General features: G+C 42.3%; 1 protein-coding gene across 1 annotated transcript; it reads right to left on the reverse strand.

The window, feature by feature from the left end:
• Positions 1 to 5,610: 5,610 nt before the first annotated feature.
• On the reverse strand, positions 5,611 to 25,438 carry FAM135A (family with sequence similarity 135, member A; the record flags this gene model as incomplete). Its single annotated transcript, XM_010160255.1, has 9 exons — positions 25,314 to 25,438; positions 23,241 to 23,378; positions 22,729 to 22,883; positions 20,091 to 22,407; positions 17,805 to 17,965; positions 16,075 to 16,166; positions 13,601 to 13,698; positions 7,701 to 7,852; positions 5,611 to 5,721 (listed from the first exon to the last, which is right to left on the reverse strand). Coding segments are annotated over exons 1-9 (3,349 nt in total), but the record flags the coding sequence as incomplete, so codon positions are not given.
• Between the last annotated feature and the right edge of the window lie 2,305 nt (positions 25,439 to 27,743).

Genomic DNA, 27,743 nt, shown 5'->3' on the forward strand with positions numbered 1-27,743 from the left:
CACTCAGACACTGAGCTGTTGACCATTTTGGTCTCAGTTCAGACACTGAGACATTTTCACCTGTGCAGCTACAACTGTGTTTGTGTTGAACACACCACCATAGCTGGCAACCTGCTGTGATTGCTTGTCACACTGTGAAATTAATAATAATTTCCAAGACCCCCAGAAATTACCAGACAGATGGCAGCTGCTGAAGACACGACAACCAGATGTCCTAGAATCTTTTAGGTTGGAAAATTCCTTTAAGATAAAGTCCAAAATTTCAAGGAGGTTATAGTCAAAGAACATATTTCTAAACATTACCATTAAGAAGAAGCAACATTAGAAAACTAAATTTTACACTGGGTTAAAGACCGTATAAATCCCTCAACTGCCAACATAAAGTCAGCAGTGTTTAAAGTAACTTAAAATTCACGAAATAGCATAAACTTTAACCCTCTTCACTTTGAATAAATAACCCTATTACCTTTTGTTCCTTATAAGAAAACAAGGTCAACCTTTGCTCCTTCTCGGTGATTAGCAATGATGGTAATTGTAAGACAGACAATAGCTCAGACTTATTAGAATTTTGAATGGTCAAGTCCAGAAAGAAATCATCAGAATTTTATTTTTTAAACAACAATCCAATCAGAAGTGGCAAATATTTAAGTCTCAATTTCTTCCTACTACCTGCTATTATTCTCTGAAATAAAGATGTATTTTTGTAGGGTAACCTGTTACATGGCCTGAAAAATTATTTCCTTTTCATCATTCTTAAACTTGAAGATAATGTATAAGTGGCTTTTTAGGGCTGCTTTAACAAGTTAACTTTTTAAGGTCACTCTCTCTGCTTCAACAAACATGATAGTTAGGCAATGAATGAGCTGTAGAATATTTTTTAAAAGTCAAGTACAACTGTAACACTCCATTAAGCGCATAAAAGCAAAACTCGCTGACAAACCACAGAGTGTGCTACAGAATAACTGAGCCTTAGAAAAGCAGACAGTTCATCACCATCATCATCACTTGTCATTTGCTGTAATTTACTGAATCAATCATTTCAAAGGTCATTTACAGTTTTAAGAATCAATTCATAGAATCACAGAATGGTTTGGGTGGGAAGGGCCCTTAAAGATCATCTAGTTCCACCCCCCCTGCCATGGGCAGGGACCCCTTCCACTAGACCAGGTTGCTCAAAGCCTCATCCAGCCTGGCCTTGAACACTTCCAGGGATGCGGCATCCACAGCTTCTCTGCGCAACCTGTTCCAGTGCCTCACCACCCTCTCCGGGAAGAACTTCTTCCTGATATCCAATCTAAACCTCCCCACTTTCAATTTAAATCCATTACCCCTTGTCCTGTCCCTACAGGCCCTTGTAAAAAGTACCCCCCCAGCTTCCTTGTAGGCCCCTTCAGGCACTGGAAGGCTGCAATAAGGTCTCCCCAGAGCCAATTCCTACTTATAAACCAGAAACAGATACAGCGAGTTGTTAAAATAAGTTCTCTGTCGTTCTGCCTTGACAAACTACTTGAAAATTAAACTAAAATGTCTCCAGAGCTCACCTGCCAAATCAGAACTAACTGTATCTCCAGTCCTGGGATTTGAGGAAATTCTGCAAACCAAACTCTTATCCAGACATGCTTCTAAAAAGAACCATCAAACGAAGACATTCTAAATCATAGACATCTGTGTTTAGGTGGGCACATTTCCTTTTCACTTAAGAACACTAACATCAATTAATGACAACAACAAGTTTTTAACGCCAATTCTGTCACTTAGATGAATCCCTATTCCAGCATGCAGTTGTATTTACCAGCCACAACATACCACATTAACTGACTTACAGCAAGTTTTTTGGCAAATAACAAACTTGACTTGGCCCCAGCTATTTTTAAAGGAAACAAAAAAAATCAGACCACGACTAAGCATAACAAGCATCTACTGCTTCAGTACGAACCACATATACGTCACACACTTTCAGCTTTTATCTCAAAACTGGATAATTACTATTCACTCCTATCGAAGGATGTAATAGAATACACAACTAGCAGCACTACAACAACTGTAACATGAGGAAATCCTATTTGTTTCTTACAGGATCCTTTAAAAAAAAATTGCAGTAAAGGAAAACGGAGGTAGAGAACCTAAAGAAAAGAACAAGTTGTGGGTAACTATTCCTTCAGCAATGACAAGCTGACTTATACTGCACAAAGGAAGAACTGAATGGTATAGATGGGAGGGATTTATTCAAGACGTATTTATAATTTTTCAGTTTCATTTTTCATTGTGAAGGTTCTTTAAAAGGTCTGAAGCTATTGTTAGGTGAGAATTATGCATATGCTCAGAAGACTCACAATTCTTTTTGCAATGCCAAATCCAAAACCTGCTTCTGATAGAGACTATTCTGTAAGCTCTCTGCACTGAAGTGTTAGAACCCCTTCCTAAACAGATTCTTTTGTGAGATCTCTGGGAAGAGAGAGCCCAGAAATTTCAGCAGCAGAAAAAAAACTGTCCAGTGCTGCTTCTGAACAGGAGATCCAAGAGCCTGTGGTTCAGCCATGAAGCCCAACCTGGCCCCAGATGGGGAGGAAAAAGCAAGAGAGGTGAAAATGTTTGTCATAGATCCTCCTGGATGTGGTGTTGTGATAGAAGCAGCCCTGAGAAAGTTACCAGAAATGTGTTTATGACTGCAATATTTCTGGTATTAACCGATCCTCATTGCTCTGGTATTTAAACCAGAGAGTGGATATGAGCGCAGGTCTCTTGTTGCCGAATGGTGCTAAGTGTTAGTACTTACTGGAGCTTTTTTTAAGGGCTGAAGAGGAGATGCTTAGCTGTACTTTCACCTACTACAGTGCTTGACAGAAAATAGGAACTTCATCCATTTGGGAGTTAAGCAACAAGACAATGTGTTTAACAGAGATGTTTTTCTGGCAAATTTGAGCAATGGAGCCACAAACCACCATACTACAACGAATCGAGACCTAGGCCCTCAAAACATCACTTGTTGGATCCATGGGCACTTTTGGGGATAATCTCAAACCCAGAAGAGTTCAAACAGCAGCAAGCTTTGCTGCCTGAGGGATTTTCCCAGCTGCAAAGCCAGCACTGAAGAATCACAGAATGGTTTGGGTTGGAAAGGACCTTAAAGATCATCTAGTTCCACCCCCTCTGCCATGGGCAGGGACACCTTCCACTAGACCAGGTTGCTCAAAGCCTCATCCAGCCTGGCCTTGAACACTTCCAGGGATGGGGCATCCACAGCTTCTCTGGGCACCCTGTTCCAGTGCCTCACCACCCTCTCCGGGAAGAACTTCTTCCTGATATCCAATCTAAACGTCCCCACTTTCAGTTTAAATCCATTACCCCTTGCCCTGTCACTACAGGCCCTTGTAAAAAGTCCCCCCCAGCTTCCTTGTAGCCCCTTCAGGTACTGGAAGGTGCAATAAGGTCTCCCCAGAGCCTTCTCTTCTCCAGGCTGAACAAGCCCAACTCTCTCAGCCTGTCCCCATAGCAGAGGTGCTCCAGCCCTCTGAGCATCTTCGTGGTGAAGACACCACATTAAGCAGCAGCAGATGTTTCTGCATCTTAGACTCCTATTTTCCTACAGGATTAGAAAAAAACAACACAAGTTGCAAAATCAGGGCTGCACTTCTCAACAGTATTGTCAATCCCTTGCACACAGCCTGGCTCCTGGAACCCCCTATGTTTAGAACGCCTATAGTTCTAAAGAACGCCTATAGAACGCCAGTATGTAAATCTGAAAAGAAACTGCACAGTTAGGGGAATCCTTAACCCCTCTCAGCTGGTGTCTGAGAGTCAAGCACAGCCAGTACCGTATGCCCACTGAATGAGCGAAGAGAGGGCAGGAGAGAAGCATGCCTGGTACAGGTATCGAGGGTTAAAGACACCAACGCCTACAGCATTACATACGGCCTATTGACCCTCAAAGGAAAACTTCCTTCCTTCTCTTTTAGGAAAGCGTAAAGCTTCATTTCTTTTCGCCTTAAACAAAATTATCAAACTTTCACATCTCTCTCTCATTCTCCCCCAACCTTCTCTGCTCCCTCATGCCAAGCTCACCCAAGGACCTGAGAACAAGACGGTGTATGAGCTGTGGCCCAAGACAGAGCTCTTTTCATCTCTTCACTAAGGTGGCAGAAAAAGGAAACCCAGTAGTTTCCTAATAGGCTTTTAGGCTCCTGCTACAGTTTATGGGGAACAAAGTCTGAAACGCACATCAAGACAACGCTATCCAAAACGCCTGCCACACGGAGGTCTGTCCTAAGAAAGTATGCCGTATTTCTAGAACTGCCAACAACACTCAATTGCAGTGTCTGTAGTCATGTTGAGACACATACACATAAAAGAAGGAGTATCACATTCTTTAAAGCGAACGGATTAATTAATCTGAGTATCTCTGTAACACAGGCCCCACAGACTTGCCCAGCACCCACTGTGTAACTTCTCAGAGGCTCACAACTTCTGTTCAGGGTCAAACATCTGTTTCCAAAAGACTGTAGAGCTACACTGAGAGCACTTCAGCTGATGGTGGTCCAGTTGTTCCAGTAACTTCCATCTTTAAATATCAGCTCAGCTTTACATATCAGCAAGAAAATCACTTTCTGATAGTAGATTTTGAACAGAAAGGGAAAACAATCCCCCATTTTTCTAAAATCAGTTTTTGATCAACTTTCTACCTTATCCATAATTTTTCTTCTTGCTCCTTACTCCTTTCTGCTTCTTCCAAGTCCTGTAAGTTTTATATTCAAACATCTCAAAAGCCAGGTGTCAGTCTTTCCTGTCCATATCCTCGTACTGCTTTGCTCTCCACAAAATTTCAGCTGCCACATCCTACAAGTGTTTCGATGGAGAAACGTGCACAGATCTTTCACAGGACACCACGAGCACGTCTGGCTCCACAACTGCTTGACTGACATGCATTTATAAGTATCTATCAGATGAATCCTCGATAACTTTATAATGTTGAACAGACACTACCCCCGGCTGGCACATTCTTCACTGCCAAAACTGGCTCTCAGCCAACAGCTGATGTAAGAATATTCAAACCAGAGGAAATGGTATGAATGACATCGTATGAGTAATCTAATGTGTCTTTCAACTATTATGCTAAGTACAACTTCTCCTTTATCAAAATGGGATTCCCTGACCATCTTAGTGAGGAAACAAAAGCCAGGTCAGCAAAAACTGAAGCAGAATTTTACAGCAGTAGAATAGATAAGAAAAATGGATACAGAAACAGGTAGTCCTAAAGGAGGGTAAATGTACTTCATTTCTCACACTGATATCACCAGCTGCAGCGTCTCAAGAAGAAACTGATATATATATATACGCATGTATATATATATATACACACACACACACACCCAGCATAGTGGCTGCACTCAGAACTTCTGCCCATCTGTTAGGAAGGAAAGTATCGAACCAATGATCCACCTCTGCAACCAAAATGGTTTATTGTTTATTTTACTTGAAGAATATGGGACTAAAGCCAAAGTAACTCGTGTATAAACTGAAAGAGGAGCTTGCTGGAAATTTTTTTCTCTAGGTTTCCTATTCACACTTATGTACGGTGGCCTTTAAAAGACAGTAAGTATTAACAAAGCTTACCTGCTTTTTTACTAAGTTTGTATAAGAACGTTTGTCGCGGATCCGAATGGTCTCGACACGTCAGTTGCAGTAAAGAACCAGACTTCTTCCACTTCTGCATAAACCAGAGTCCTGCATTGTCAGGTACAACATAAGTATAGATCCACAATAGAATATAAAAACTAATTAAACATATGTAAAGGTACGTAAAGTCCATATCTATAGTTCCTCAGATGTTTTATTTTCAATGCCAGCACTGTCAAGGCCAGAAACATCCAAAATTTTTGTTCATTATCCTTTCCTGTCTATATATAATAAAGCATGAAGAGCATTATTTCCACTAATGTACCTGCCTTTCTAGAAAAAAATAACTATACTTACAAAAAAAAGAAACTACATTAACGCGTTAGCCATAAGGCAATTCACAAACTCTATTTCAGTAACTTCAGGAATATTAGAACATTTTGATGTTGAAATATGCAGCACTGAAAAACAAGCATTACTTCTCAGATTTCTAAAAATATATCTTTACAGAACCACTGAATTCATTAAATATAACTTGAACAAAGGAAGCAGAATTTTGTGGGAGGAGAACCGTAATACTGCATTGTCTATGATGCTGTAGCCTCTTCATCAGTCAGTGAGCAAAGCCAGTTGGCTCACAGGCCTTTCAGAAAATCTCTCTCTTGCCAAGCAAAAGAAAAGCGAGCAACCTCAAGAACCTTACAGCCTCAAGAATGTGTTGATGCAATCCAGTGTTGGAACTAGATGATCTTTAAGGTCCCTTCCGACCCAAACCATTCTTGCAACCCTCAAGGAAATAGTTATCTTCTACTGAAGGAATCTATTGAAGGTCATTAACATATACATAAAACAGTCATTTAGACCCAATACCCGCTACTTATTTTTACCTTGGTATTTTCCAAAATCTTAAGGAGATTATTACATGACAAGGACATTTTATATAGTCTTCAACTATAAGAGATGAAATACTCCAGAAATCAGTGAATATGTTCTGGGTTATATTTTGATAGCCTTAACCTTATTAACTGAAAGCCATGTGCTGCAAACAGCCCTACTTCTTTGTATCTTGGAAAACTGCAACTTCTAAAAGCAAAGAGTAATCCTAAGACTTTTGGGTGATTTGGGTGAGATGCAGTTAGATTAAAATGCTTGGAAGCAGCCGCCCACAGATAGACTAGATGTAACGCCCAGTAGGTGCCCGTAGTGAATTATACTGCAGACGTCTTAACTCTGAAGGGAACCTCGCTGGTAGTGCACTGAGGGCTACAAACAGCACCATTTCAACCAAGGGCAAAGAGCTCTCATGTTCCCTCTGCTTCTATAAATCCAACAATAACTCCAGTAAGCCAGCAATTCCCGTTCACTTTCCTTAAACTCAACACATGAGCTAAAAGTTTTTCCTCCTCGTTTTTGTACAAATCAAAGTAATAAAACAATAAGTAAATAAACTGGAACTAAACAAAGTAATTAATTTTAGAGTGTTTCTGAAGAGTTTAATGAGCATGTTTATATTTAGTGAAAGTCAGTGTTATTCATTCTGTGTTTCGGCTGTCCAAGGTAGGTGGTAATCTCAGAAACAAGCTTTCATTTAAAAATTTTCTAACACCCGTTCAAAAGTCAGCAATTTCCACAGGTCCTCCTAGAGCTACTGTTAATCTTTAAAAAAAGGGACATTCATAAGGTACAAACACATCTGCAGCAACACACTGCATGTTGTACGGTCGTAAGACATTCTTGAGCGAGAAAAGACACTGCCAATAGTTCAGAATTATTTTAATCCGTCTCAACTACTTGTTTTGCAGATGAAATATATTAAAATTCATTTCATAATAAATTGAGCTCAACACATTAAAACCAGGGTTTCTTTACGGTGTAACAGAAAACCTGTACCAAACACACTGGAAAACACTTAATGTCAACCACTATTGATACTTGAATTTTATAACCCTTCTCTCTTCTTATGACAGTGAAAAACGCACTTTCTCCTAACCAAATTAATGCATCAATGTGCATCCCACATGAAGCTGCTAAGTGCAGTCAAAGACAAAATCTCTCCTAAACACATACTACTGAAGGTAATACTTTACCTGTGTTCACAAGAGCACTGCTGTTGTAGAGGGTACCAAGATGTGGTCCAGAGAGAGACAGGAAGGTATGAAGTTTGTTGAGGTAATATTTAAATCGAGGTCTTGTGAGCACTGAACGGATTATTAAATTACCCAGTGAGTGTCCAATAAAGCTGTTTAAAAAGAAAAGAACAGTATAACATAGAATTTAATGACAATCTCTTTTTCTGTTAAACAGAGAAAAATAAAACTGGTGTCATAAAATGCTTAAAGACCATAGGGTAAAAATTAAGGACAAGTGCCATTCAGAAGCCTGTATTTTAGGTCACATCGAAAACATAGCTGGTCCGTATCTCCCACGCTGCACAAACTCGTTACAAACATGTTCTGAGCTCCTCCAGAATTATTTTATACATCGTTCTTGAAAAGCTAGTGAAAGCACACTATCCTTCCACCAGCATCTCCCACCCAAGACCGGACTTATTTCTGGCTGTATTTCCCTTAGCACCAAGTATTCAGAAAACCTGTCATGAGTTGTGCATGACTGCATAAATCACTGCCCCGGCATGTGATGGCATTCAGCATGATAAATGCGTGAGAGTTGCTGAAACAACCTATGGAGAAGGATTCCAAAAGTCCTCCTATAAGGGGGAAAACCATTACTTAACTGAACCTGATTATTTTAAAATAGAAGCAACACCTCAAACCTGCTTTGCAGTTGGACCGATATAAGTGATTACCAGCCTGCGTGAGGCAACTGAAGAACACCCGTCTGCCAGGGGAATATTACATCCAGCTGTCTCCCTGGCTAAGCGAGTTAGGGCAAAGATGGATGGGACTCTTGGGCTTCATGTATCCAAGAATAATTATTACTTAGCCTGCTGTGGTACCCACAAGTCTGTATAAAGCATTTCTTTAGAAGGGACACTACAAAATAAAGCAATTCTAGTTATTATGCAGTTAGGGTTAGAAATCCCTGCTAGGGTAAGGACCACATCATCCTGGGTATTGACTTAACAAGGATATGATGGAGATAAGACTCACAGAATTAGAAGGTAAAAGCACCTGCTCATTTTACAAATGTGATCTCAGGACATGGAGAGAACAGACAACCATCCAAAAATATACAGTAGAACTACTGTGGCTGGGTCATGTATATGCCACAGCATTATACCCATAAGATCATCCTTCCTGTTGGCTCTGCACATCTACATGTGTCAACAAAAATAGGCAAAACAGAGCTACCAAGAATGTACGTGTAAAATACAGTGCTAAAAAAATCACCTGACTGTTTAATTGCGTCCCAAGCAGGAATTACTGACTCTGAAAATTCCAGTGTAAAGCTAATGAAAACATTCAAACATCGGGTTATAGAACAGCAGGGCAGGCCCTGAACTCCTGAAATCTGACATAACTATACATTTCTGTGACACACTAGGCTATCTGTTCCTTAACAACACAGAGTGTCAGCATATATGTATATTCTTCCCGTCTGCTTTCACTCGTAGATTTTCAGAACTGCTGCAATGTCAGAAATTCTTTGCCGCAGCTTGCTACGTTCGCCTAACCAACTTAGAAACGAAAGATGCCTGCGCAACAGCAGCACATCTGCAAACAGAACACTCAGCTGCTGACTCTCCTGAATACTAAAACTGAAACCCATTCTCTCCGAGTACACTGTACAGTCTGTACAGGAAAAACAAACAGGTAGATTTCTTTAAGAACAAGAAGGCGTCCACAGAAATTGAGTGTTTTTCCTGAAGATAATCTGCATCACATAATTGCTCTTGAGTAAGACATGATTCTCTAAAGAAGATCTGAGCATCAGCAGAGACGTTCTCTCTTGACAGTTTGTTCACTATTTACTAAGCATCATAAAGGGATCAGAGCTCTTACACTGCACCATAACAAAGGACAATTTAGTCACTGAGGGGTGTAAAGAAAACAACCCATGCCAAACAGTGACCCATCAGTCAATCCTATCATCCTCAAGAGTATGGGCATACCTGAACCGAACCTTCAGAAACATGAAAGAGCCATTTGAGGAAAAAAAGGGGCTCATAATTGCCTATGTGAAGGTACCTCAAAGACTAAACATTTGCTCGTAATTGGTAAAGACTTGAGGCAAATAACAAAAGTTACAGTAATATACTGTGTTCAAATCCAGAGGTTTAGGTGTACATGTAATAAGCCTTATATTTGCTAATAGAGAAGGGTGTGAGGATTTGCTCTAATCAAAAAGGAAAAGGGAGAAAAATAAAAACCCTTCAAAATGGGTTTTGAAAGCGTAAGACAAAAAGGTAACCTGTCCAACTCACTGCTTCAGACGCCTGCAACTGTGGGATGCTCTGCGACACCAATGCATTTCTGAACAGTAGGTGGCAATATTACCCGCTTTTGGATACAAGATACCCACTCAGCACACTGAAGTCACAGAATTATACTGGTTTCTACGTGCTTTGTGGCACAAGTCTGCCAATTCAGACCACACTGGAAAATTGAGGCATAGTAGAAGTTCATTATTTTGTGCTAACAAATGAAACATCCCATCCAACTACAAAAATGCAGGGAAGAAAAAAAAAAAATCCATAGAAAGGCATAATCAGAAAGGTGCTGAAACAACGAACAGATGTTGTAAGTCACGTATAGCATTAAAAATGGCTTTGTTTTCCTGTGAGCCAATGTTACTTGGGGAAGAGGATGACAAGCTGAATAATCCATTTGAGGTCAAAGTCCAATACGGGTCATCAGAAATTTACGTAAGACCTCCCACGAGGAGAACGGTTTCTGTAACGGCACTGTCAGAGCACGTGGTTTACTTCCTAGCTGTGTGGCGATCCGCAAAAGCTTCCATCCTCACAGGTACCCAAGACCTGAACGGGCATGACCGAGCAACTGGACTCGCTTCCAAGTCACACTAACTCTGTAGCTGGCACCCAGTGGTAAGTGGTCCTCATGACCTCCAGAGGTCCCCTCAACCTCAAGTATTCCCTGATTCTTTACCAAACAGGTGTTTTAGAAGACAAACTGCTGTTGGCCTGAGTCAAGTCCCCCTTCATGCTTGCTACACTCTTGTAGCGAGCACAAAGACTTTGCTCAGAGGAGCCCAACGCACTCGCTGGGTAGCGTACTGGTGCAGTAACTGGTATTGGCCTTGGCAGTACCAAAAATGTTGTTCACCGAAGTTGATGCTACAGTATGGATCTGGGTTCTGATGGTACCGGGAGGGCCTCTTCTGATCTCAGTGTAAGAATGTAGCACAATAAATAGGATCTTGCCATTACTTGAAGGCACGAGGCTTTGCACTGCCCTGACAGCACAGAATCTCAGAACTTCTCCACTTGGCTTGGCTTGAGCTCATTTTAGTTTGCTTTAGCTATGACAACTATCGTCTGGCAGTGAAGTAACAAGTCAGGCTTAAAGCTGCTTTAGTTTCACAACGGTCTCTGTTAATAACCAGTAGTTATTCCGAGTGGCTTGAACTATGCATCACTAGAATAAAGCGTGGTGTGGAGGAGCGCAGACACAAGTGCCATACGCCAGAGGTCCCCGACGGTCTTTGAATCGACGCTGCAGAAGCACACTCTTACAACTCAGGAAAGAAAGCCACTGCTAAGTGTATCAGAGAACAGGAAAACTTTAAAAAAACCCAACAGACTGAATGGGAAACAAAATAAAGAGCGTGTGGACAGGCTGAAAATATGGAAGTATGAGAATAAAACCAGGCAGACCCAAGGCCAAGGAGGCAGAACCCCCACTGAGAACATCGTTCTCCTTACGTCTGCCCCATCCCTGGAAGTGTTCAAGGCCAGGCTGGACGAGGCTCTGAGCAAGCTGGTCTAGTGGAAGGTGTCCCTGCCCATGGCAGGGGGGTTGGAACTAGATGATCTTTAAGGTCCCTTCCAACCCAAACCGTTCTGTGATTCTACACTGAAGCGCCAGGATGCTGATGTCCCACTGCTTAAGGAAGACAGAAGCCACCAATCTTGGGGCGCAGGCAGCTGCTGGAAGGGGCGCCTACCACCTGGGAAGAGGCACTAGAAAGTACCCTCCAGCCATAGCAGTACCAGCACTGCTCTGTGCTAATGGGGACTATGAATTTTAGTAGTACTGTAACTAGACTAACAGTAACATTTCGCTGCGTTTTAATGAGATTATTAAAACACTAAGTGGGTTTACAGTAAACTCTTAGCTCTGCATATGAAGTTGCCTTTTGCCCGTACCAAGACACTGGGCATAAAAGAGTTGAACAGTTATTTCTGACACAGAGTGCTGCCGGCTTTTTCCCCATACGAAATCAGCCTAGGTCTGGAGCCTGGTTTCTAGTTTGACTCAGCTACGGAGCAGCGCTTGTACAGAGAACACTTCCTTTAGCAGACGGGGAGCTTTTGTGAGGAGACACTAGCGTAGTTCAGGAGAGCACGGCTAACTAGCACAGAGTTTGCTTTCTTTACAGTGGGACAGCCGAAATGAGGTGGGAACACAACGGCTAGTTGACCAGAGGGTTTAAAAATAGTACTTTCCTGGGCTTTCTGGGTGATCCCTTCAAGGAATTGCATATAGGCACATCTCTCATGTACCTACCAGGAAACAGCTGCAGGATTTGCTGACAGGTTTCGCTTTCTCCTAAGTAAAGCTGAAGGTGAGAGACGGAGAATTCTGCACTGGCAGGGCCAAACACAAATATACACCTTGAAAAGGAAACTAAAATAGCTGTGGGTTTTTTTTTTCTTTCAAATGACAAAAAATACTGACAAATTTGAAGTCTTAGGAGAGATGCAAACCAAAAGCAAGTGAGAATTCCATCCTCGGGTACGAACAAGAAGAAGGTAACTGGGTGGGTTTGCTCTTTCTTTACAGCCCTCAGGCCACGGCACGAGAGAGCAGGTGTCAGCTGCTGCTGCGTCACAGAACCCCCCTCTCCTGTACCGAGGGTGCTAACACGCAGCCCACCTAACGCAATCACACGCTGCCTTTTTCATTCTTAAACCATGGATTTAGCCAAAATTGCCCACGTCAAATCTTGCCTCTCTCAAAACAGACACATTTGTTTAAAAAGTGAGCTCACGTCTAAACACCTGAGATGTTTTCTCTGGCTGAATAAAGCCTACCAAACACAGGAGTATGCAGAAATCTGTGGGATATGCATAAGACCAGCACATCAAGAAACCACCCGGATGTAAAATTTGAGGATGTCTATGCAAATGGATGAAATCCATCTTAAATTTGTTCCTTTCCCCCATCCATGAGCTAACTCCAGCAACACAGCCGAGTTCGTAAGGTCGTCTGCCCAAACCGCATTCCCTACTTGGAGAAAATAAATGGAAGAGGTATTCCCTGGAAGCAACCAAAAAAGGAAACAGGAATGAACAGACTGGGATAAGCCTTCTGTATTAAGATGTCAAACATGCTTTTTAACACGTGAAACAATCAGAAAACATCAAAATGAAGAAGTATTTTTTTCATGCAGCTGCCCTCCGACTTCATGGCTAAGATGGAATTTCCTTGTGGGAATGGCAAGATAGACAATCTGCTATGTCATACTTGGTGAAGAGACCACAAAATCAGAGGAGAGCTAACTTTATCTTGGCATAGCGCTGTCAGAGTTTCCTCTGACTTTCTCCAAGCACCAGCTGTTGTTCTGCAGAACCCTACCACACAGGATCTGAGGAAGCACAGGACAGCAGTTCCTTAAATGTAACGCTTAGCTCTGCCCTAAAACCACCAACAGGACTGGGTGAGCTTACGACACGGTTCAGGCTTCTTTCCGCTGGGAATTCCCTCTCTCTCCTTTCCCCTACTCCTCCCCCTCCCTGCATTTCTCTTCCCCATCTCTCTTTTGGCCTGCTCCTGAGCATCACAGTTCAGAACAACACAGGGGTCTAGGTTTATTTCTATAAATAGTATAGAACAGATATTACCTGATTTTTGAAAGGGTTAGATTATAAATTTGTATATACTGTATAATTTCATCTAAAAGGCGATCTGTCATGGAATCAAAATCAGCAAAGGTATCATTCTGTAAAATAAAAGAAATAAAAAATAATAACTGTATTTTCTAATGCAGCAATATACATTCTGCATTCAGTCTGAATTCTTATTCCCCAGTGTTTTGATCAACAGCACACAAATAAAAGCATCCATATGCACTTTGAATACAAACACTACAGCTAGTTATTATAATTTTTTTCAAGGGTTTTTTTCTTGTAACATGGCATAAAGCGATAGACATTGTACTGTAAGGCTACTTTCTTCTAGCACCCCACGACAAATCTTAACATTGCACAGCCAGCCTTACTTCTCAGCCTTCCCCTACACATCATCTTATCTGCAGTGAGACAGAAGACCAAACCGCATATTCACAACCAAATCACACTGCCCATGAAACGGAAAACGAGGTCTGCATTAGTACTGCTTGATCAAAACAAAACGAATCCTTAAAGCCTTATACCCAGTTCAGAGCTAATTCTCTACAATGATTAGCAATAAGAAATTAAAAAAAAGACGTAGGCAAAGGCTGCCTAAACTTTTCAACGCAACTTCCAATGGATCTGAGCTAAAATCTGTGGTGTTCAATATACGGATAAACGATCTGGGAAAGGGAAGAAGGAGAGGAGATGGCAGAGTTTGGAGACAAAACCCAAATATCCAGGATAGTCACATCCTGAACCAACCAGAATTACAGAAAAATCTTACAGTACTGCATGCCTGGGTGACAATGGCCAGAAATGCAAAACAGTATTACATAGGGAAAACCAGCCCTAAACATATATGCAAGCAATAACCTATACATCTGTGTTCAACGTCATCAGCTACGTTAGGAAAGCAAGGAAAGAAAAGAAGACATCAATACAGCATTTTTAAGTCCACAGTGCACAGGCATGTTAAATGCCCTGTCTAGTTCTGATCATCCCATTCACAGTGACAAGAAATTTGAAAGTGGGCAGGGAAGGACGCTGTGGGCGACCAGAAACTGTTTCACATGTGATCCTGAGAAATACTGAATGGACTAAGTCTCTTCAGTTGCTTCCTGAGGGAGAAATTACACTTGTTTATAAAATACTTAATTAACTCAAGCAGAAAATGGGTAATGATTATTGACTGGTTTTTTTCCAAAACAAGCGGTAGGGGGATTTGTTTAACTTTCCTTCTTTGCAACTGAATTAGTAACGTATATGGACCACAGAATTAACCTCAACTGTGTGCTGTGGAAACTGGAAGTAAAAACACCCAAAAAGCATCAGCCAACATTAAGGAGAAAAGTCCATCAGTAGCCATTAGGCTCAGTACTCTCAGTGGGATTCCCAAGTCAGTTTCAGAACTGCTGACTGACAAAAAACTATAGGGCCTGAGAAGAGAAAGCATGGCTCGGTGCCCATCCAGCCTGTTCCACAAAGACTCCCAGCCGCTATTGCCAGAAAAATGTACCTCCAGTACCTGAAGGGGCTACAAGGAAGCTGGAGGGGACTTTTTACAAGGGCCTGTAGTGACAGGACAAGGGGGAATGGGTTTAAATTGAAAGTGGGGAGGGTTAGATTAGATATCAGGAAGAAGTTCTTCCCGGAGAGGGTGGTGAGGCACTGGAACAGGTTGCCCAGAGAAGCTGTGGATGCCCCATCCCTGGAAGTGTTCAAGGCCAGGCTGGATGAGGCTTTGAGCAAGCTGGTCTAGTGGAAGGTGTCCCTGCCCATGGCAGGGGGGTTGGAACTAGATGATCTTTAAGATCCCTTCCAACCCAAACTATTCTGTGATTCTATGAAAATGCTCCTGCACTACATGAACCCTTCGCTTGAGCCACTGAGACTCTGTTCTGATTCATCCCTGAAGTATGTCTAATGCAATATGTAACACACACAAAAAAAAGTAAAAGTTGGTCCTCCTCTGTGCTTTGCCAAGTTTACTTCATCTGAAAATAATAAAATCCTCTAAAGTTAAACACAAGAGGTCATTTGACATGAGTTCAGTATTAACGATGTGGATCTTAGAGTACACTACCAAAAGAACAAGGGACAGGTATTTTGTATTTCTCAGACCCTGCGAAATAACACATCTCCCTTCTTGCCACACCAGTTTTCACTGTCACCCTTTTTACCATGAACATCAAGGGTATTTTATCTACAATCCCAACTGATCTTGGGGAGAACTTGGGAGATGTCAGCACACACAAAAAGATGGCAGCAACAAATGCTACTCCTTACATATTCACCTGCTGTACCACAGGAGGTTTTGCAATTACTTTAATGCAAGCCACAGACCCCATCGTGGACTGCGTGAGAAGACAGTAAAAACACAGAGAACCTGGTAAACTGCAACATGCTAGTGCCATTAAATAAACAGGTCTGAACGAGTACACTGTTTGTTGCTTTATAAAAACTCCGGTTTTGTCGGCAAATACCTGGTTCCTTTCGGACATAAGAAAATCTATTCTCCCTCCAGGCAGCCCTAGCTCAATGTAAGTCTTCACTAATCTCAGATCTGCGCTGTTACCTTCAAAGGAAAAACAATCAGGAGTTAGACACTGCCGAGTTAACTTGCAATAAAAGCATGAACCTACCGCACAGTTTCATATTTAAACACAGCTAATTATATCCTCAGCCCTAATTAAAATTCAGGAAGACTTGGGAAATAAACTGCAACGGCAAGTGCAGTGACAACACAAACAGTCCATAAAATGACATTCAATGCAGACACCGTTTTACAAAAAGATTTAGACAGCCATGTTTGACTTTGTCGTGGCATCCAACAGATACACAGCACTGTGAAAGTTACATTCCTGACAATCTGATGAACTTCGAGAAAAGTTAATTAAAGAACTCAGAGCTAGCTTAAAGCATTTAATGAAGGAGCAAGGAATAAGGGCAAGGGACAAACATTTCCCTAGAATAAAAAGCAGAGTGGACTGTCATTAAAGACACACGTGGACTGGTACCCCAGACAACAAATGCTAGTTTAACTAACACCCTGAAGATTTCTCCACATCAATGATCACATATGCTTTAGATGAGAGAGTACCCTTTCTGCCTTAATCAGAGAAAAGTTTCTTATTGAAATCTGTTGTAAATAGGAGAGGACTTGCATGAACTCACCATTTCATAAGAAAATTCTAACTGTATGAATTTTTCCATGGCTTCAAAGACAGGGGTTTTTAACAAGCTTTTTTTGGCCAAGTTAACTTCTGTGTCAAATCTAGGCACGCAAGGGCACTTGAACATCTACACCAGTACGAACGAATACTTCTGACTTCTGTTTTAAAACCACTTAACAAAGGATGCTTTCTGCCCAGAGGGAGAAAGAACAGCTATTCTGTTATTCTATTTGTTTCAACTTAGGAATTTGAAAAATGAACAAGAAGGCTGTGCAGTGTCAGTCTAGTCCAATATTCCACTGTCCTCTTGTGTTTCCTTACACTGTTAAGAAGCTTCAAGAAACAGACAAGAACACTGATGGCAGAAAGCTCTGAATATCTCAACTAGAGGGGGTATTATTTCTTAACACGCACACGTGCTTTGAACTAAAAGCTGGTGAATATATTCAAGCTATTTAAACTTTCCAATCCTTCTTACAATTGGGTTGTGTCCTGGGCAACCTGCGGTAGGTGATCCTGCTTGGAGCAGGGGACTTGGACTAGACAGTCTCCAGAAATCCTTCCAACCTCAACCATTTTGTGATTCAGCAGTTTAATCTTTTAGATCCTTATAAACACTTGAGTGCATTTTACATCGGCTAATTTTTTCCTAACAAGAATCACATACTTTATTCTCCTTGACAACTTAGCATTACAAATTCCAAATGCAGCTGTTTCATTAGTAACTTCATGCTATTACCACAATACGGACAAATACTTGTGTGACATAAAAAACTGGAAGAGGTATCTGATGTGAGCTATGGCATAAAACGGGTTTACGTGCACAAAAAGTTTTACTAAAGCCAACTGTTACACCGAATTCTTAATTTAAACAATTCTATGGAACACATTGTCAAATGTAGCAGTACAACATCAGACTCCTATTTCCCTCCCCGGGAACCTATTTCAGAAGTGTTCAGTTCCCAGGTCGAATGACAAAAGCTAAACCTGAGCGGTGATCTGAGCTGCTATCTCACTCAGTATCACATTTCCCGGCGTACCATCCAGGCCATGGACGCAGACTATAAGGTGTATTCCTTCTTCTGAACACTCATCCTCTTCCATACTGAAATAAGGTATCGAAGAAGCCAGTTTGAAAACATCACTATACATAAATCCAGGTAGTTTAAGTTGCTTCAGTTCTTCTTTAGCCTGTAGGAAACTGGAATAAAACCATATTTATGATAAAACATTTACTATTGCCAAGTGACGTCTCCCAGAACACAGTTTTCTACTGTCTTTATACCTCGTCTTGTATGTAAGTGATACAAATTACTATCTGTAGAAAACAAGCCTCAAAGTATTTTTTACTGCACCTTTGTACTGTATCAGTAGATATTTTTTACTGCACCTTTACTGTATCAAAATCCACACCCCAAGCTCTATCTCTTCTCTCCTTTGAACATCTCTGCCAACTCCATTCTGAAACCACTGAAGACTCTGGGTTAGTTCTGGTCTGGAGCAAGCAACAGCTTGTTTAAATGCAGTAACAAAATTACAGCAACTATAACCAATCAGAAGTCAAGGTAAAGATTTCCATTGACTTTGGAATAATTCCTGCCTAACTTAAAACCTATTTCCTAGGTCAGCAAAGAGCTGGAGCCAGTGCTGTAACCACTCACCAGAAAATCCCTCTGGTAGCTGAATCCCCCTGGAAGGCCTGTCTTCGAGGCCAGGCTGGATGAGGCTTTGAGCAACCTGGTCTAGTGGAAGGTGTCCCTGCCCATGGCAGGGGGGTTGGAACTAGATGGTCTTTAAGGTCCCTTCCAACCCAAACCATTCTGTGATTCTGTGAATAACTGATACTTGCTTCCGAAGAAGCCAGATCCAGACCTCCCATCTTTTCCATGTTACAGGAAGACATACACTATACTGCTTCTAATAGCTGAGCTCCTCGCACGCTAGGAGGTCCCTGCGTTCCTCCCTTTCTGTCTCTTCCCTTAGCTTTTTGGTAACGACCTTCCTACCTAATTAATTGCCTATCAGTTTCCCTGCAGCACTTCAAGCTTTATGCTTCCTTATCCTTCTTTCCCTCCTTAATCCATCTGTTCTGTGTGATCCCTCACAGCGTCACGCTGTATCCCGTCCTCTTCCGCCTGCTCGCTGTTTTCCTCCTATTCTACTTTCTGTTCTCTGTTTTCCCAGCTTTATCTTTAGCTCATTCCTCACTAACTGGCACCAGCCCGCCTCAGTGAAGTCAGCCCAAACAGAAACCACTGCAGGGAGCTGGCCTTATCGCTCCGCAGCAGCAGTTACTTAGTCTGTACTCATGGCGTGTTTTCTGAACAGAACGTACCAAGGTCGGCTCTCGGTGGAGCAGACCCTGTCCTCTGGAATCCCAGTTACCCCACGCTCCAGCTGACTCTGTTTTCCCCAAGGCCAGGTCCTTCACTTTACCCAGTTCCCCCTTCCGTTTATTATCACAGAACACCCTAAACAGGCCCTGCTTTCCACCCCTCTCCCATTGCATGCCCGTACCAACTCTCCAGCATTCCAGAAGTTACTTTTCTGTCTGATTCTAACCTGTTTTCCTCCACCACTGCTTATTCCCTCCTCCTATTCTCAGCTGCTTACCACAAACTATCTGGTTTTTTATCTCTTCTGCCTGCTTAGCATTCTCCTGAGATGTGTCCACCCCTTCTCTAACTTTCTGCTCCCTGACAGCACCATTTTACTTCCGATACTAACCATTACAGGGCTGCTTCCCGTGTTCAGTGTGCAGCAGGGGTCATAGAGACACAGAATCATGGAATGGTTTGGGTTGGAAGGGACCTTAAAGACCATCTAGTTCCACCCCCCCTGCCATGGGCAGGGACCCCTTCCACTAGACCAGGTTGCTCAAAGCCTCATCCAGCCTGGCCTTGAACACTTCCAGGGATGGGGCATCCACAGCTTCTCTGGGCAACCTGTTCCAGTGCCTCACCACCCTCTCCGGGAAGAACTTCTTCCTGATATCCAATCTAAACCTCCCCACTTTCAATTTAAACCCATTACCCCTTGTCCTGTCACTACAGGCCCTTGTATTTTTTTAAAAAGGAACATATTAGAGAAATAAAAATAAACCCTGTTTCGCTTGAGGTCTGTCAAACTACAGGACAAATGACAGAAGGAATTCAGTGCTAACACACTTTCTATCTGAACATCTGAAACGTGGTGTTACTTGAGTGTGCAGAACTCAAGCCACTGACCTGGGAGCACCCTGGAGCCTAAGCACGGTCTTTCCCCTTCTATACTACGTTAACATAATTCCTAAAAGTCAAAAACTTTGGTTTGAAACAATCACTTACGCTAACATTTGAGGCTTTGGGGAGCTTTCATACCAGGAAAGAGATGAAGCTGAGCTGTAGGATGTGCTGCCTGGCTGTTGTGTAATTGCATCAGATCTACTCCTTGAAGAACAGACAACACTGCCAGGAGAGTCTCTCAGAGAGGAAGGAAAAGACAGACAACCAGGAGTGCAGACAGGAGGCACAGTCATTCCGTCTCGCAGATGCGCGCTATCAATCCTCTCAGATCTCAGAGCATGCTCTTCCGCTGAGCCATGATCCTGGTCAGTACTGGAAGCTCCATCTAACATACCATCATCTGCTTCTTCATAATACCCATTTTCAATCATTTCCTGATCCTCCTCTTCTTCCTCATCTTGCTGGGAAGAGCAATTAATTTGTTTTTCGTACGTTTCCTTTTGAGGGCTAACAGGATTGCTGTTGTCCATAGGCCAAATATCTGAAATGTCTGTGCTGCTTCGAGAGCCAAAATAGTTTTCGACAAGCCCTTGCTTTACCATGTCAGTGCTACTGGTTGGAGAAGGATTATCTGTACCAGTGTCACTTTTAGCTACTGACAGTTCCTCAGCTGTCTCCTTCAGTTCTAAAAGCTCATTATCTTTTCCTTCATTTGTTTTTTCCACCTCATACGCTGCGTTTACAGATGAAGAACCTGAAAGAACAGACGGCTCACCCGTACAAGCGAGCTCCAAATGCGACCCAACTGCTGCTTCTGTAGTGTCAAGGTGCCTTTCAAGGTCCTGAGGGTCCCTGCAGGTTGTGCCAAGGTCTGCCCGCGGGCCGCAACTTTTCACATCAGCAGACATATCCTCATCCGAAACAACTAAGTGTAAAAGGTCTTTTGTTCCTGAGAGCGAGGAATGTACAGACAGAGTTTGGTTATCCGGGTGCCCTGAAAATAAAACACACCGCCGCTGCAAACTGGTGTTGGATTTTTGACTGTCACCACATTTTGGCAAGTCAATTGCTCCAAGATCCAACACCGTTGTACTGTCACTTAGCTGGCATTCAGGTACAATAGATATCTTGGAATTTTCATCAGGTGACAGCTCATCCTCGTCTGAAGGCAGAGAATTTATGGATGTCAGGGATGACTGTATTTCACTTACAGCGCTGGTACTCTCGGTGCAATGGCTTTCTATTGCACTTTTTACAGCACAGTCTGGTTTTAGTAAGAGCTGGGGAAACAGCCTCTCGCCGTTGTATGCACTTTGCCCTTGAACATTTTCAAAAACCTGATCAGGGTTGGGGTGAGTTGCAAAAGAACTTGGTTCACTCTCCACACCTGAATCTGAAAACCTAGACGAGGCACATGTCGTGCTAACGTCTGGTAATTTAGTCGTGTCGCCGCTTGCAGAAAGTTGACTTTCTTTTGTAGAAAGAGCAGGCTGGTTACTTTTCATTTTCGTCAAGATGTCACTGGTATGTCGGAAGTTTCTTTCGTGGACATCTTCTTTTTCAAGCACTGGTTCCTGTTCTCCTGAATTCAATTTATTTCCCGATTCCGAAGACCGAATATTGGGTGTCTGCAAATTCTCCCCTTGCACTCCGTCCTGCGGAAACTCAGCCCACGATCCAATGTGAACAGTTACTTTCTCCCCTTCGTAGGGATTCTTATTACTTGGCTTGACCTCAATTGTCCTGACTCCTGAGGAAGCTGGCTGACCGCCCTGACAACCTTCAGGCGTACCTCTGGTTTGTAGAGCACTATCTGCTTGTGTAGTTCCAGAACCTGTCTGGGAGATAGTAAGTCTACCAATAATATCCAGATTTTCACAGTGCACGGGGCTACCCAGACCTGGTTGGACACCTTCAGTCCTGGCAGTCTTTTCCTCTGTTCCAGACGGCAAAAATGGAAGCTCTCGCTGACTTATCTGCCTGGTGCAGGTCTTTGTGTCACAAGGAGACCCCCCTAACGTAGGGTCCAGCCCCTCCTGAGCACTGGATGAAGGCCTGCCTTCTGAGCTTCTAGAGGCATCTTCCAGGGCTGCACTTTTCAAACATTTGTAGCCTACTAAGATCACAGAGTCCTTCGAGTTCTGTTTCACAACTTTTTTGGGGTTTTCAGGTTTCATTGTTTTCATGAGCTTAGTAACCTTAACTTTGGATTTATTTGCATCTTCATTTTTCCCTTTCAAAGTTTTTGTTAGCATCTTGTCGCTTTCTGAATGACAAAGGTTGGAGGCACCTGCGGGTCTTGTTTTCAGTTCTGGGCTAGTAAAACCACCTACAAAACCTTCTTCAGCTTCAAATTTATCCAGTTTATTGGACTCTGACCTTGGAAGACTTTGAACTACCAACCAGGGTACATCCAGATCTTTCACCAAAAAAAGTGAGCGGGGAAAAAAGAAAAAAAAGAAAAAACAGCGGGTAAAAAAGAGAAAAAAGAAAAAAAAAAGAAAGAAAAAAAAGGAAAAAAAAAAGAAAAAGTATTGTTTACAACAAGGTTATGCAGGTAACTGAAGCTATAAAACACTAGTGTTTCTAGGACTGGACACATCCTCAAAACCAAGGAAACATTTCCTAGCAAATAAAGGTAGTCCTTTAAAGCCAGCAAGAAATGGAGAGAAATACTCTGGTTTTACACGATTTTTGCTCATTTGTTCAAAAAGAAAACTGCGCTGTGCGGTGTGTTTACCTTCAGTAATCGAATCCAAATACCGATCTTCAAAGATGATAGGCAAGGAGTTCGTATCTCCATCTAGTTCGCTGCATTCAATAGGAAGGGGTGGAAGAGAACTGCAGAAGGAAGTGTTTTTGATAGCTGCACACATCTGTAGGTGACTTTGAGCACTGAAAAAACCATGAAAAAACCAGAACTGTTTATTTTTACATTAACAGAAATTACCAGTAGTTTAATTCACATTAGTAGAAGTTTTTCTACTCATCAGTTATCTAATAGCTTTAATCACTTCTTATATAACTTTCATTTTAAAACTTCAAATCTTTACTTAGAACGTAAGTTTCTCTTGAAACTTGTTATGTATTTTTGCAAGACAGTACTTCTACACAACTAGCAACCTGGTCTAGTGGAAGGTGTCCCTGCCCATGGCAGGGGGATTGGAACTAGATGGGCTTTAAGGTCCCTTCCAACCCAAACCATTCTGTGATTCTATAACATAAGCTGTAGAGTAACAGGAGGCTACTCACTGTAATTCTTGATAGGCAAGGGCAGCTTGCCTCGGATGCTCAAGACAGAAGAACGCTTCAGCAAATCTGCGCACCTGCAAGATCCAAATAAAGTCAGAGCTTATGTCACATACAATTCTTGAAAATCCACCAGCATCCCTACAAAATGTCATTAACCTGCATGTATCATACTGACGTTACTTTTTGTAGATTTCCAGTCTGAGTGGAAGGGGAGAGGATGCCACAGAAAAAATAAGTGACTGAAATGAGAATTATAATGTGTGCACTGGATAACTGAGGTGAATTAGAGTATAAGATCCAACTGCATGCTGAAAACTCAGTTACCACGCAATCAATCATCCAAATCAGACTCGCCTGAAACAATAAAACACAAAAATATTATGAGAAATTTCAATGAGAAGAAAGGAAATGACAGCTTGATGGACACTTCTGAATGTGCTTGAGGACTACCTTCTGAAGGAGAAATCCAATGATATTCTGTATTCTCAAAATACAGAGAAGTCTGTGTTCCAAACTTCCCATGAATACCCTCCAGACCACAGTAAACTACTGTGCAAAAACCATCTTTTGTTTGTAAAGATTTTGGCTGCAAATGACAAAGACAGTAACAAACTGTATGCTAATTACAAGCACTGTACTCAAAACTTAATTGCATGCCTGAAGTCAATAACGCATACAATACTAAAATGGTATTTTAATAGGGGAGCGTATTTTTTATCATCAAACACACGGCATGGAAATAGAGTGTGTGAATCATACAGCAATTTACTACAAACAAAACCACAATCAATGTGTTGTAAATGCAGTATCTAGAAACCCCAAAGTTAAGGTTTTGCAAAATGAGATTTCTCACATTTCCAATATTACTTATAAAAATATTAATTCAATCTAGATGTGTTTTTAGAACTTCTACTTTTGCAACTGCCCCATTACCTGCATTAAAAAAATTCAATTCAATGCAGTATGACACTATCTTGTTCATTTGTAACAAGACATGCAGAAAAAGAGAATGTGCTCTACAGTGGCTGCTGGCAACTGCTTGTGCGTTAACCTGGGCATAAATATCAATTTCTTTTTATCAATTAAAGCAAAGTTTCTATCCCACTTAGAATGTCACATCCGTACCCAGTCTACTTAATCAATCATTTATTTACCAACCACTTCTTGGCCCCCTACTCCTTTGTTTCCTCAATATACTCTGTGCCTTCCTCTTCAGTCATCTAATTTCCCAAACAGACGGTGAGAGTGTATCTGGTGGAGCAGTGGGGTGGGTTGATGCTGGCTGGATGCCAGCTCTGTCACTCCCCTCCTCAGCTGTGCAGGGGAGGGAAAATACAATTAAAAGCTCGTGGGTTGAGATAAGGACAGGGACAGATCATACAGCAATTACTGTCAGCTGAAGAACAGACTTGACTTGGGGAAAATTAATTTATTACTAATCAAACTGGAGTAGAAAAGAACTAAAAGTAAATATTAAAAACACCTTCTCCTCACCCCTCCCTTCTTTCCAGGCTCAGCTTTGCTCCCATTTTCTCTACCTCCTCCCCCGAAGAGGCATAGGGGGATGGGGAATGAGGGTTTTGGTCAGTTCATCTCACTTTGCCTCTGCTGCTCCTTCCTCCTCAGCGGGAGGACTCCTCACACTCTGCCCCTGCTCCAGCGTGGGGTCCCTCCCACAGGAGACAGTCCTCCAAGAAACTCTCCAACATGAGTTCTTCATATGGGCTGCAGTTCTTCACTAACTGCTCCAGTGTGGGTCCCTCCTGTCGGGTGCTGTCCTTCGGGAGCAGCCTGCTCCAGCCTGGGTCCCGCTCCAGCCTGGGTCCCGCTCCAGCCTGGGTCCCCCTGGGGTCACAAGTCCTGCCAGCAAACCTGCTCCAGCCTGGGATCCTCTCTGCATGGGGCCACAGGTCCTGCCAGGAGCCTGCTACAGTGTGGGCTTCCTCTGGGGCCACAGGTATTGGCCTGTAGCATCCCCCTGCTCTGGTGTGGCGTCCCACGCTCCAGCACCTGGAACACCTCCTCCTCCTCCTTCTCCACTGACCTGGGTGTCTGCACCGTTGACCCTCTTACAAATTCTCACTCCATTCTCCATCTTCAATTTCCTTTGTGCAGTTTTTTCCCGCTCTCAGACATGTTATCCCAGAGGCACTACCAGCCTTGGCCAGCGGTGAGTCTCTCTGGGAGCCATCTGGCATTGCCTCTGTCAGACATGGGGGAGGCTTCTGGCAGCTTCTCACAGAAGCCACCCCTGCAGCCCCCCGGCCACCAAACCCGTGCCACACAAACCCGACACGAGCAGGCACTGGAACCGAGTTGTGTTCCCTCAGCTCCTTCACGTCACCCAGAGCTGCCGCCAGCATCCACATCCACCCTGCACACAGACACGAGGAAACTCCCCCGAGTTAACCTGCAGTCATCAGACTCGCAGGACTCTACGTTAACTCGTGCAGAGATATGGACTTGTAGGGGAGTCAGTTTTCCCTCCTGATACACTGCCCAGTGAGTTTCAGAGAGTGCCACTTGAACGCCGTTTTATGTTCTGTAACTTCCACTTTTTCCTTGTTTTTCTTTTAATAAAACTGTAAAAAAAAAAAATATTCCAAGATACTTGGGAAAAAGCAACAACCCCAAACCACCACCATTAAACCCCCAGTCTCTAACCTGCACTAGAAGCTGAAAGTCCTGTCCCAATCTCCCAGAACTAAATTTACTGTATTATATGAAATTAAGCTCAGTGATGACACCATCTGTGATTAGACATGGAAAATGTACTGAAGTAAAAAGTAAACGCTAAAATTGATACTTTCTTGTAAAAACAGTTTCCACTCTCAGACACCCCTCTAAAAAAAAACCCCGTACTTCCCTTCAGAAACTATGTTAGGAGTTTAGGCATATACCTCTGGGATCAGAATCCGTGTCTCCTAAGTACTCCTCTGTGTTTTCCCAGCTGGCTTTTCTAAACAGACAGCTACCTTCCAAACACATGACTGTGTCAGGGCTTAACACATCGCCCAGGAACGGAGAACGATTGTTATACAACGGACTTCAAGACAATTTTACAGGTTAAAAACTAGTTTATAGAACAATTCATCATGAAGAGCGGACTGGTTATCGTTCTACACTAAACAACTTAAAAATGAATTAAAGATTCTAATCAGTCAGGTAGCAGGAAATGAAATAGTAACAGGAATATTGCCCAATTGGCGGCTGTCTGTGGCTGAGGCCATGAAAAGAGCATAAAGCTGTTTCCCAAGAGGGAAGCAAGGTGGTTTTGATTTCAGATGCCACCACATAAGGCACCTGGAGTTACACAGACCACATCTGTAGAATTCTGCTACTCTCCTGAACACAAAAGGAAGGCTTTTTTTGCTTGCAATAAATCCTGTTTATAATTGTTTAAGTAATTCTAGTACTTTTGAAGAAAATCTGATTACCAGCTCCAGACAGCTGTTAGCATAATAGCAACAGTATAACACTAGTTGAAAGCAAGCTCCAACAGCCCACCCCCAAAAAAAAAAAAAAAAAAATCAATCTTAAGGACAGAAAAAGCCAAACCAACAGTATTTTTTATGTGTGATCAGTGCTTAACTCCTGGAAGGCCGGAGGCATTTGCGAGGATGCTGTTAAACAGGCTCTGCACAACCTGAATGACCACCAGCTGGTGCTAGTGACAGAGGTGCTACCCACTTGGGCCAACTCCTCAACGACTCTGAGGGAGGAAACTATCCGCTACTCCTAGTCCCTACAGACCACCCAAAATTACGGTTCTGGTGGTTGTCCCAGTGTAAACAGAAGAGAAGGAGAAATCGGATAGAAAAACCGCTGTGGAATACATGTTGAGTCCCCAGACATTTGTGAGCAGCAGTCTGAGATGTATAGTTCTCATTATTTTAGGACTAATCAAACTGAAAGAAGTAATTTTGGAAGAGCAAAAAAGTAGCGTGTCAAGCCCTACCAGACGATGTCACTACGGAACTAACAGGGGAACCAGTTTAGCGTGATAATTTTTTGTAATACAAACTAACACACTCTAAGCATTTTTTTCCAATATCAGTTTGATAACGTAATTGATGGATATTCTAGTATACCTACAACGTTCCTAATTTTTTTATGTAGCACTTAACGTTCAAAGTATTCAAAAATACTTAAGCATTTAAACGCTCAAGTAAAAAAAGTTAAAGCAATTATTAAAATAATTTTAAATATCTAACATCTATTATTTCATTATAATCTTATTTTCCAACAACACTTCATCAGAAATACCTGTTTTATAAGAACCTGTGCGACGAAGGTGAAAGGAATTTGACCAAATACAGATGACAGGCATTTTGAGGACACACACAAATATCTAAACCAGTCAGATGAACGATTCCCTCAAAGTGTCCATTAATCTTAAGATTAATACTGAATTATCACTGAAATCTCCCGTGGAGGGTATAGTCCATAAATATTGCAAGATGAAAAGCTAAAACTAAAAGAGGTTGTCGTGGTTTAACTCCG

The sequence above is a fragment of the Eurypyga helias genome, unplaced genomic scaffold (genome assembly GCF_000690775.1).
Source record: "Eurypyga helias isolate BGI_N326 unplaced genomic scaffold, ASM69077v1 scaffold14851, whole genome shotgun sequence".
Classification (NCBI taxonomy): domain Eukaryota; kingdom Metazoa; phylum Chordata; class Aves; order Eurypygiformes; family Eurypygidae; genus Eurypyga; species Eurypyga helias.